This window comes from Rhinolophus sinicus, chromosome 1, assembly GCF_057876585.1.
Source record: "Rhinolophus sinicus isolate RSI-liver-muscle chromosome 1, RSI-T2T, whole genome shotgun sequence".
In the NCBI taxonomy this organism is placed as follows: Eukaryota; Metazoa; Chordata; class Mammalia; order Chiroptera; family Rhinolophidae; genus Rhinolophus; species Rhinolophus sinicus.
Genome location: NC_142501.1, coordinates 16,926,025 through 16,938,957, shown reverse-complemented (window position 1 = coordinate 16,938,957; position 12,933 = coordinate 16,926,025). Strand labels below are relative to the sequence as shown.

Sequence of the window (12,933 nt, the reverse complement as noted above, 5' to 3'; positions counted from 1 at the left end):
TGTCCCAGACCCTACTGTGAATTGTATGTAATGAACTATCTATGTACCATATTAACTTTATAAGTGTGAATAATTCTGAACCCCAAAACACATTTGGTCTCACACATTTCAGATAAGGAATTGAGGCCTCCCCATCATTTCACTTAATTTGATTGACACAAATATCCTGTTATCCCCCATTTTGCACCATTTTATGAATGAAGAAACCAAGGCTTAGAAATGTCAAGTATATCCCCAAAGTTAAACTGGCAGAAACGGGGAGAATTGAGATTTGAATCCAGGTCTGACTCCAAAGCCCACATATGCACTTAAGAATAAAAGAATTAAAACGAGCCACCACCACACCTCTTTCATTTTCTTTTTACAAGATTAACAGTCATACACAAAAATACAGTGATTATCAAGAAATATAAACACTGTATAGTAAGAGTGGCACTAAATGGGTTCAAGTTTTTAAGGACTTGTCTTTATGCAATTATGCCTTTTGCAAATACTCTCCAAATGGAGCCTCTTTACAGAGCTTAAGGTAATATAACAGGATGGTTGTTCAGGCCGTGATGAAAAGGCATGAGGGGAAGCTGGCTAAAAGCAGGATTGTGGGTGCAGAGACAGTAATGGAGAGTCACAACTTCCTAAGCACTTCCTGTTTTAGCAACAGGCCAACCCCACCAGCTTCCTCAGAACTCTTTCCACCTTTCGTTCCTCCATGTTTGACTATGGCTCCACAGGCTTCTGATGTAGAACTTCCCCCCTCAAACTAAATGGGATTCTAAGTTAGTAAAGCTTCACTATGAAAATCTGATTATGAAGAAGCCTAATTTTCCCTTATCTCCCACTTTATTAAGGACATAGATGGCATCCCTTTTTAGGCATGACCTTAAAAACATATGGGTTGACACCTTCCCTGTAATTGAGCTCGTAGTTAAATAGTTAAGATTTATTCTAAAAATCCTTTTCCAGGGACAGCGGAAGTTTCTATCCCAAAAGGGCCTAGAGCTTCAACGTCTAACAGATACTCGCAAGCAAGCAAATTAACTGTAACAACAGCACAATTTGCCTGTACAAACGTATGACTATTTCATTTCCTCTTATCAAAAAATCAAAACGATCTTTAAACAGTCTATCTTCAAAACCTATAATTAATGCTGTCGTTTGAAGTAGAACTGACCTGTTGGCTATCTTACACAATTTGGCTTTACTTCATACCATTACCAATGCCATATATTTTAAGATATCTAAAGTACTACTTTTAAAACACACAAGGGCCAAGAGGCTGAACTGACTCAAATGCAAGGTGTTGCTCAGCTGCCATCTGGTTATTGGGAGTTCAATTCCAGATTCAACAATTCCCGAAGAGCGAAACTGTGTCAGTATGTTTGGAAATACTACATTCGTTGAAATACTTTCTAAGCTCCATGCTAAAGCTGAAGCTACCAAGGTGAGTTTCTATCACTGAGAAATTTTTAGATTTTATGATTTCAAGTGTGTTTATAATGAGTTAGCATAATTCCCAAAATCTGGACGTGGATATTTTACATCAGCATTATTTCTCCAAGTATAATCTGAGGACTGACTGCCTGTGTTGGTAGAATCAGTTGTTCAAAATGTGGATTCCTGAGGAAGGTCCAAGATGGTGGAACAGGTAAATGCTATGTCTGCCGCCTCCCAGGATCACATGAAAATTACAACTAAATTATGGAATAGTCAACCTCAAGAATCATCTGAAGACTAGCTGAACAGAAACCCTATAAGAGAGGAGATAAGAGAGGCCACACTGAGACTTATAGGAAGGATAGAGATGCAAAATGAGCTGCCCTCAAACCCACAGGTAGTGGCTGAGCACCAGGAGGGACACCTCGGGGGTGAAGGGCCCCCCTGAAGAGTGAGGGTTTCAGCCCTATACGGGGCTTCCCAGCCCAAGGGTCCTGTGCCAGGAAGAGAAGTCCCCATAACATCTGATAGTGAAAATCACTGAGGATTCCATCCATCTCTTCCAATGAGGCAGAATGCGGCTGGAAACCCAGATGTTCTCTTAAAGGGCCTGTGCACAGACCCACTTGCTTGCAAGCACTCACCCTGAGCTGCGGTGGAAGGCCTGCAACTCCAGAGGCTTCAGAGACATATAGGGAAAGACTAAGTTGTGTGACTTCAAGACTAGGGCTAGAGGGCCAGGCCCACCATCATCCCTGTGTGGAGCCCACCTCATGTGTAGCCTACAGGAGGGTGCCACGTTTTCTACGTTGAACCTTCCCCCAAAGGGCCAAATTTGAGACCTCAGTTGTCTGTTAAAATACACGCATGCATCACCTTGGTGATGCCCTAGGTCCCCACTCTACCAAGCTATTGTGGCATCACCAGGGGCACTCTCAGCTCCTGGGCAGCCAGCCCCAGCCTGCAAGCTGCAGGAGGCTTCTACAGCAGCAATGCCCCACAATGGCCTGGGAAACTTTTGGTGGGGAGTGGTGAGCCCAGCTCATGTTGCAGCTTTTCTTGGGGGCTCTCAGGGATCTGCAGGCCCGAGGCAAGTGGTGGCAGGCCCTGGTGTGCTCAAGGCTTTATAGGGAGAGGTCAGAGGCTCAGCACTGGTGCAAGAACTAAAACTGCATTAACTTTGTGAAAACCACCAGCCACACCCAATGGCTCCCTGGGACCCCTGCCCCACCTAAATGGGGCAGTATCACCAGGGGCACTGTCAAAACTGGGTCAACCAGCCCAGCCCGCACAACTAAGGACATTCTTTTAGTGGCCATGCCTTATGGGCAGCTGGCAGGTTGCAACAGGTCTGGGGGGTCCTGGGCCTTTTGCTAAACTGCCCCAGTCCTGATACTGGTGGCAGCTGGCTTTGATCCACAACAAGGCCACCCCCACATGCCTCCAGGTCCAACACAGGCAGCAAGCAACTGCATATACCTTTGTAGCTCCAACCAGGTAGCTCCAGGCTGGTCATAGCAAAGCTGAAATTGGCCTGCATGGGAGCCCCTCCCAAGAGGTACCAGAAACTACACACCCAGAAGCTGGGCTCAGGCCACACCAAAGCACTACTCGATTAGCCCCACAAGTGGCATACCCAAAGGGTGATCTCAACAAGCATAAAACCTGCTGGGACGAATCCCCCTCTGAAGGGTCAGCCCCCACATAGCAGCTAATAGATTGTGGGCACGGCCAATCCTCACAGCCAGTCAACCTGAGGGTCAATCCTACCCACTGACATGCCAACAGCAATCAAGGCTCAACTACAACAGGAGGGAACACACAACCTACACAAGGGACATTCTTGGAGCATCCAGCTCAGGTGATCAGGGAGACTGTGCCACTGGGCCCTACAGGACACCTATTACATAAGGCCACCCTGCCAAGACTGGGAGACGTAGCAGATCTGCTTAATACATATTAATAAAAACAAACACAGAGAGGTAGCCAAAATGAAGAGACAAAGAAATATGCCCCAATTAAAGAACCAGCTAAAACTCCAGAAAAAGAACCAAACAAAATGGAGGCAAGCAATCTACCAGATACAGAATTCACAACACTGGTTATAAGGATGCTCAAGGAACTTAGTGAGAACTTCAACAAAGAGATAGTAAACATAAAGAAAGACATAGAAACCATAAAAAGATCCAGTCAGAAATGAAGAATACAGTAACTGAAATGAAGACTACATTAGAAGGAATCAATAGCAGATTAGATGAACCAGAGTAGCAGAAAACACTCAATTGGAAGATAAGGTAGCAGAAAACACCTGATTGGAACAGAAAAAATAAAAAAATGAGGATAGTTTAAGGGACCTCTGGGACAACATCAAGTGTAAATATTTGCATAATAGGGGTACCCTAAAGAGAAACAAGAGAGCAAGGGGTTGAGAATCTATTTGAAGAAATAATGACTGAAAACTTCCTTAACCTGGCAAAGAAAGCAGACATACAAGTCTAGGAAGTTCAGAGTCCCAAAAAAGATGAACTGAAACAGGCCCACACCAAGACACATCATAATTAAAATGCCAAAGGTTAAAGACAAAGGGACAATCTTAAAAGCAGCAAGAGAAGGCAGGTATGCTAGTTACCTACAAAGAAGTTTTCATAAGACTGTCAGCTGATTTTCTCAACAGAAACTTTGCAGGCCCGAAGGGATTGGCATGAAACATTCAAAGTGATGAAAAGTTAAGAACCTACAACCAAGACTGCTCTACTCAGCAAGGCTATCATTTAGAACCGAAGAAGAGATAAAGAATAAAGAGCTTCCCAGGCAATGGTGATGAAAAGCCTAAAGGAGTTCATCACCACCAAACCAGTATTACAAGAAATGCTCAAGGGACTTCTTTAAGAAGAAGGGGGTAGGGGGGGAAGAACATAAATATGAATAATAAAATACCAATAACAAAAAAATAAAATGGCAATAACTATGTACCTATCAATGATCACTTTAAATATAAATGGATCAAATGTTCCAATCAAAAGACTGAGTGGATAAGAAAACAAGACCCACACATATGCTGTCTAGAAGAGAACCACTTCAGATCTAAAGACACACATGGACTGAAAGTAAAGGGGTGGAAAAAAATTATTTCATTCAAATGGAAACAAAAAGAAAAGTTGGGGTAGCAATAGGTATATCAGACAAAATAGACTTTAAAACAAAGGGTACAATAGAGGTAAAGAAGGACATTTCATAATGATAAAGAGATCAATCCAATGAGAGGATATAAGCCTTGTAAACATTTATGCACCCACCATAAGAACACCTAAATATATAAAACAAATATTGACCAAAATAAAGGGAGAGAGCAACAGTAATACAGTTATAGTAGGAGACTTTAACACCTTATTGACAGCAATGGATAGATTTTCCAGACAGAAAATCAACAAGGAAATAATGGCCTTAAATGACACATTAGACTAGATAAATTTAATTGATATTTTTAAAGCATTTCACCCCAAAGCAGCAGCATATACATTCCAAGTGCACATGGAACATTTCCCAAGATAGACCACATGTTAGCTCACAAAACAAGTCTCAACAAATTTAAGATTGAAATCATATCAAGCATCTTCTCTGACCACAGTGCTATGAAACTAGACCAAAAAAAAAAAAAAAAAAAAAAAACCCTGAAAAAAACACATGGAGGCTAAATAACATGCTACTAAACAATGGATAGGTTAATAATGAGATCAAGGAAGAAATCAAAGGACAACTGGAAATGAAAACACAAAAAACACAATGACGCAAAATCTATGGGACCCAGCGAAAGCAGTCCTAAGATGGAAACACATAACAATACAGGCTTACCTCAAGAAACAAAAAAGTCTCTAACAAATGATCTAACTTTATACCTAAGGGAACTGGGGGGGAAAAACAGAAAACAAAGCTCAAAGCCCAAAGAAGGAAGGAAATAATAAAGATCAGAGTAGAAATAAACAAAATAGAGACTAAAAAATATGCAAAAGATTAATGAAACCAAGAGCTGGTTCTTTGAAATAATAAACATAATTGATAAACTTTTAACCAGATTCAAGAGAGAGGACCCAAATAAATAAAATCAGAAATGAAAGAGAAGAAGTGACAACAGACACCACAGAAATACAAAAAAGAAAAAAAAAGAAAAAAAAGAAACTACATGCAATTATATGCCAACAAATTGGATAACCTGGAAGAAATGAATAAATTCCTAGAAGCATACAATCTTCCAAGCCTGAATCAAGAAGAAACAGAAAATCTCAACTGACTGGTTACTATTTATGAAATCAAATCAGTAATCAATAAGCTTCTAACAAACAAAAATCCTGGTCCAGATGGCTTTACAGGTGAATTTTACCAAACATTCAGAAAAGAATTAACACCTATTCTTCTCAAACTATTCCAAAAAATTCAAGGGCAAGGGAGGCTCCCAACCTCATTCTATAAGGTCACAATTATCCTAATTCCAAAAACTGACAAAAATATTACAAAAAAAAGAAAACTACAGGCCAATATCCCTGATGAACACAGATGCAAAAATCCTCAACAAAATTTTAGCAAACTGAATTCAGCGATACATTAAAAAGCTATAGCATGATCAAGTGGGATTTATTCCTGGTATGCCAGTGTGGTTGAACATCCACAAATCAAATAATGTGATACACCACATAAACAAAATGAAAAATAAAAATCATATGATCATATCAATAGATGCAGAAAGAGCGTTTGACAAAATTCAGCATCTATTTATGATAAAAACGCTCAGCAAAGTGGGAATAGAGGTAACATATCTTAACATAATAAAGGCCATATATGACAAACCCACAGCTAATATCATATTCATTGGGGAGAAGGTAAAAACATTCTCCTTAAGATCAGGAACAAGACAAGGATACCCGATTTCACCACTTTTATTCAACATAGCACTGGAATCAGACAAGAAAAAGAAATAAAAAGCATCTAAATTAGAAAGAAAGAAGTAAAACTGTCATTATTTGCAGATGACATGATGCTGTATAGAGAGAACCCTGAAGATTTCACCAAAAAATGATTAGAACTGATAAATGAATTTAGTAAAGTAGCAGGCTACAAAATTAATATTCAGAAATTGGTTGTATTTTTATACACCGATAACTAATGATCAGAAAGAGAAATTAAGAAAACAATCCCATCAACAATTGCATTTAAAAAAATAAAACACCTAGGAATATATTTAACCAAGAAAGTAAGAGACAGGAACTCAGAAAATTACAAGGCATTGAAGAGAGGAATTAAAAAAGATACAAATAAATGGAAGCATATACCATGCTCATGGATAGGAAGAACTAATATAGTTAAAATGTCCATACTACCCAAAGCAATCTATAGATTCAGTGCAATCCCTATCAAAATACCAAAGGCATTTTTCACAGAACTAGACCAAATAATCCTAAAATCAATATGGAACTATGAAAGGCCCCAAATAGCCACAGCAATCTTGAGAAAGAAGAATAAAGCTGGAGATACCATGCTACCTGATATCAAACAACAATACAAGTCTATAGTAATCAAAACAGCATGGTATTGGCATAAAAACAGATCAATGGAACAGAATAGAGAGCCCAGAAATGAGTCCATGCCTATATGGTCATTTAATCTATAACAAAAGAAGCAAGAATATACATTGGGGTAAAGACAGTCTATTCAATAAATGGTGTTGGGGAAACTAAACAGATACATGCAAAAAATGAAACTGGACCCCCTTCTTACTCCATATACAAAAATAAACTCAAAATGGATTAAAGACTTAAATGTAAGACCTGAAACCATAAAAATCCTAGAAGAAAACCTAGAAAAACCATAAAAATCCATAGAAGAAAACATAGGCAGTAAACTCTCAGACATTATTCTTAGTAATATTTTCACTGACATATCTCCTGGGGTAAGGGAAACAAAGGAAAAACACACACAGATGGGACTATATCAAATTAAAAAGGTTTTACACAGCAAAGGAGACCATCAACAAAACGAAAAGACATTCTACTGAATGGGAGAAGATATTTGTCAATGATACATCTGATAAGGGATTAATATCCAAACTTTATTTTTAAAAACTCATATACCTCAACACCAAAAAAACCCAAACAACCCAATTAACAGTTGGGCTGAGAACCAGAATAAACATTTCTCCAAAGAGGACATACAGATGGCCAATAGACATATGAAAAGATGCTCAATGTCACTAATCATCAAAGAAATGCAAATAAAAACCACTTTGAGATATCACCTCACATCTGTCAGAATGTCCATTATTAATAAATCAATAAACAGCAAGTGTTGGCAAGGATGTGGAGAAAAGGGAACCCTTGTGCGCTGTTGGTGGGATTGTAAATTGGTGCAGCCACTATGGAAAACAGTACTATGGAGTTTCCTCAAAAAATTAAAAATAGAACTACCTTATGACCTAGCAATTCCACTCTTGGGTATTTATCCAACAAAATCCAAAACACTAATTCGAGAAGAGTTATGTACCTGTATGTTCACTACAGTGCTATTTACAATAGCCAAGATATGGAAGCAACCACAGTGCCCATCAATAGATGAATGAATAAAGAAATTGTGCTACATATATACAATGGGATATTAGTCTGCCATAAAAAAGAAAGAAATGTTACCATTTGCAACAACATAGATGGACCTACAGGGTATTATGCTAATTGAAATAAGTCAGACTGAGAGAAATAAGACAAATACCATATGATGTCACTTATATGTGGAATCAAAAGAACAAAATGAAGAAACAAAACAGAAACAGACTCATAGATACAGAGAACAAACTGATGGTTACTACATGGGAGGTTCATCTGTAGAGAACTTAAAGGCATCGTGCTGAGAATCTGCCCTGATCTGAAGCCCTTTTGTGAAGGAGATGCTCCCCTAATAGAACCTGTTGAGCAAGGTGTAAAATAAGGCCACAGGTATCCACATGAGGAAGTGTGCAAGTAAGCAGTTTTACATGAAGGATCTTTCTACAAAAGAATAAAACAAAGTAACTTTTTCTGGGAGAGCAAGATGCCTAACACTTAATGGAGCATTCAGCACATGGGATCCCAAACCACACCTGACACTGTGCAAGATTTGTTCAACAAGCATGTTTTGCTTATTATTAGAGTTTGCAAATCAGGCAAGTCCTTTTCTGTTTTGTGTTTGTTTTCGGCCCACAGAGCATTTGTAAAATAATTAGGAGGATTCACATTAGCAGGCTGAATGTCTTACTACTCTTTAAAAATCAGGAGGTTTGTCAACCCTGGTCCACGTTCCCATATAGCAACAGTCAGCTAGAGCTGAGCAGTGGGTGCCCCCTTTACTCTGGACATGGTCTTTCACTCCAAATCCAGCCCAAACCCCCCATTTGTTTTACCTGTTTAGTCTTTTTAAGACATTTTTTAAGGCATTTTTCTTTGGAACCCCTACACTCAGGTTACAAAGAAGACGTGGTCCCTGTCCTCAGCAGTTCACCTGCCTTCTTCCCAGCCACATATCATTGCTCTTCCACATGCATTCCTGGGTATAGTCAGACTCAGGCCCCTGACCCCTCACCATGCCTGAAGCCTCCCCACATAGGAGTTTTGGTTTATGCCATTTGCCACCTGGGATGTCCACCTTTTACTATTGAAATCTTATGTAAACCCCACTATTGTAATCTTTTCATTCTTCAAGACTCTTCCTCTGCTCTCCAAAAAAAGACAATTCAACGACAGGTGTTGACAGAAGAGGCCAATAAACGAGGACGGCACAGGCCTCTTGCTCTCTGTGCCATACAACCCAAATTCCCATGTGCCACGTGGTGGGAGAAAGCCGAGGCGTAGTCCACTGCTCTGCTTAGGAGAGCAAGCAAAAGCTTTTTCTAGATCAGGTCTCTTTTTCCTCATTTTTAAAAAGGCGAATAATCTCAAAATAACCAGAACTGACTGCACATAGTAAAGTGGATTCTCATTGTTTGGGGTTGTCTGGGGGGACAAAAGTTTTTCTATTTAGGTTAGTTTGGCCAGTTCTTGGTGCTACTCAAGACATCTCCTTGCCTCCAAGTTTTTTACACATGCCTTTATGGCTCTGTCAGAGAAAACGAATCAAAAGAAAATTCTTTTATAACATAGCAAACATGCACTTCCTAGAAAGAAATAATGTGCATGGGATGGGTTTTTTTTCTTCCCTAAACTGCTTAGATACAGGGAGGCAACCCTCCTGAGGCCCCTAAAGTGCTGAAGGCAGCGTCACATGCAACGTGTCCACTCTCGTTCCATTTCTGGATGAGCTGATGCAATTTCAAGGCACAGGGCTGGGCCAAGACTCATTCTTGCCCAACAGTTTCCAAATTCTTCCAGAGTGGCTGCTTCTGCAGCGCCTGGTAAATCCTAGAAATCTTGCCGCCTGCGGTTCAGGAATAATGAGTTTGCAGCCACCAGCTCTGAGTGCCACTCATGTGCCCTGCATGCCAGTCGGAAGCGCTCACACCTCTCAGGCTGCTGAGGGTGACCCGACTGACTTGATGCTACTCTCCTCCAGGAGACGGTCTTGGTCCTGTACCTTGGCTCCGGCTGGCACCCAGGGATCTCACGATTGAAACGAAAGAGGAAAGGAAGCCGACTTCTGTCCCCCTTGCCAAGTGACCGTTCCCACCCTGTCAGTCCCTGCCAGACCTTAGATGTTCAAAAGCCGCATCTTTGGCCCGTTTCCCCGAAGAAGACAATGGCTCTCTTAACAAGCCCCATCCAGGACCCTCCCCGGACCCTTCTCGGCAGTCTCCCAATTTTTAAAATGTTGTCTTGGCTTTTAGCTGTATAAACATCGCTGCCCATCCCCAGCCCCGCCGCCCTGCCCTCCAGCCCCGGGGGAGAGCCGGGACGCTGGCCATTGCGGGACTCACCCGGCCGGTGGAGAAGCGCCGGAGCGCCTGGCAGCCTCGCCGCAGCATCGTGGATGGGAGCGCTGGCGCGGGCGGCGCGGTAGCACCGGAGGTAAGCGTGCAGCTCAGCCGGGGCGCGGCCTGCAATCTCGAAGCCCGGGGCGGCCGCGCTCGCGGCCGTGCGATAAGACAAGCCCAGGCCCACTACCTCGTCCCCTCAGCTGGCACGGCGCCGCCCCCTCAGGCAGGCACGGCTCCGCCCCCTCCAGCTGGCAGGGCTCGCGGCCAATCCCGTGCGACTGGGCGGGGCGTGCGCGCGCCGCCGGGAGCCGCGCGCCTCAGACCAGTTGCCGCGCTGATGCCCAGCGGGGAGGATCTCTCCGGGCGGCTGTCTCGGTTCCAGTCCTGGTTCAGGAATTTACTGGCTGTGGGACCTTCTATCAGTTACTCAGACTCTGAGGCACTTAATAGTCAGTCTGCCTTAATAGTCAATCGGACACTCCAAGTCGTGTCCCTAACACCGTCGTGAGAAGGCAAGTGTGCATCGAGCTGCGAAATTTAAGGGGTGGGGGCACCTTCGCTACGTAAGGATCCTGATACCTATCTGGTAGGCTGATAAGAGGATTTCATGAGACACTGTGTATAAAGCACTTGGCAAAGGGCCTGGCACAGAGTAGGTCCCCAACAAATGATAGATAGATAGATAATACCTAGATAGATGATAGATAGATAGATTCCTTTTTCTTCACCTCTCTAGAAAAAACGCTCCAGCGTGCTTTAGCTGAGCACTTGTCTCAACAGAACTCCTTAGCCTGAGGCCATCTTCAATTTGGTATTACTCTTATATCTTGCTGCTCTTTTGCACATATAATTCAGCCTAACTAGTAATTGCAGATTCTTTCCTAGACAACGCTTCCCTGAAAAGTTTGTCACCTGTCATTTGTCACCATCTCAGCATGACCAAATTCCTTCTCTTCTTAAAAGTATGGCTCAAATGATGCCTCCTGGAGGCATTTTTCCTGATTCTTTCCTCCCTAACTTCCTCATTCCCCCAAAGTAATCTTTTACTCCTCAGAACTGGAAGGATTTTTTTTTTTTTTTTTTTTGTCTATGCATCTCTTATGATGTCTTAATCTGTTACTGGTATTTATGTACCTGCCATCTTCTCTAATGGGAGCTCTTTGCAGGCTGAATATATGTCTGATTTATTAGGATTTACAGTATCAATCACAAAGCAGAGCTTTAAAAAGTACATGTTGAAAGAGCGAATGAATGAATGTGTTTAAGAAGGTAAGAGGGAGAGAAAAAGAACTATCCTTAAAGCTTGGAGAATTGCAGCAAACATCCAGGGTTTTGCTTTGGGAACTGTCCCCTCGCCAATTCAACCCATATCCCTGTCTTCATTCTGTGACTTATTTTAAACTTCCAAATATTGAAATTCATTTTACTTGTTCTCATTTGTATAAACTGGGAGGGGTGGGCAAGGAGTGTGGTTTTCCTTAGTGGAGGTTTCATAATTATATAGTCTAACTCCTAATATTATAAAATGAGTTTATGTTCACCCAAATATAATGAAATATTCACGGTGTCTGAGATTTTCTTCTGTAAGAACCAAAAGTGTAGTCCTCTTGAGAATTGGATATTAGACCAGATACAATTAGAGAGTCAGACAAAAAAGGCTCTGCCAATCGAGATTTATATACCCAGCAAAAATGGAGATAAAGTAAAGTTATTTTTAGAAACAAAAACTTGAAGGAATTTGTCATCAGCAGACACACAATAAAGGGACTATTACAGAGCATCTTTCAAGTAGGAGGAAAATTACCCACATGAAAGCCTGGAAATGCAGGAAGGAATGAAGACCAAAAGCAAAAAGGCAAATAGATGAGTGAATGTAAGTGAACATTGGCTGTATGAATTGAAATAATAATAATAATGTCTTGTGTGTGTATATATGTATATATATATATATATATATATATATATATATATGTATGTATATATATGTGTGGATAGCGATGCATGCACGCTATATACATGTATGAAAATATATGAACAACAATAAAAATTGTTGGATATGTTTGGAGGGCTTGGAAGAATGGAATGTTCATTAGGCAGAAAGATAATAATCCCAGATGGAAGTTCAGAAATGAAGGAATGAAGAACAATGGAAAGGATAAATATGCGGGCAAATTTAAGTTAATATGAATTGTCTAAAATAATTATAGTAATGTTTTATGCAGCTCCTAAATACATACAATTAAAATACATGACGAGCATAGCATACGATTTTTAGGGAGAGAAGGTAGAGTGAAAGTGTTCTAAGGCCACTGCATTGCCTTAGAAATAATAAAAGTACTAATTTATGTTATACTTTAGTAAGCTAAGGATGCATATTATAATCTAGTATAATCACTAAAAGAATAGTAATACAATGTATAACTACCAAGTTAGTAGAATGTAAAACTACTATCGGATAATAGAACAATAAAAAAATCAATTCAAAAGAAAAGAATGAGGAACATGGAATAGGCAGAAAAAATAGTAAGAAACAAGCAACATGTTAGATTTAAGCTTAAATATACCAGTAATTGCAG

General features: G+C 40.7%; 1 protein-coding gene across 1 annotated transcript in view; it reads right to left on the bottom strand.

Moving 5' to 3' along the window:
* The window catches only part of ALDH1L2 (aldehyde dehydrogenase 1 family member L2), a 53,481-nt gene extending 42,930 nt beyond the window's left edge, over positions 1-10,551 (bottom strand). Inside the window, exon 1 of the mRNA XM_019728462.3 lies at positions 10,358-10,551. Within this exon, the coding sequence (XP_019584021.2) occupies positions 10,358-10,405 (48 nt within the window). The 5' untranslated portion in view covers positions 10,406-10,551. The remainder of the gene's footprint in view (positions 1-10,357) is intronic.
* Between the last annotated feature and the right edge of the window lie 2,382 nt (positions 10,552-12,933).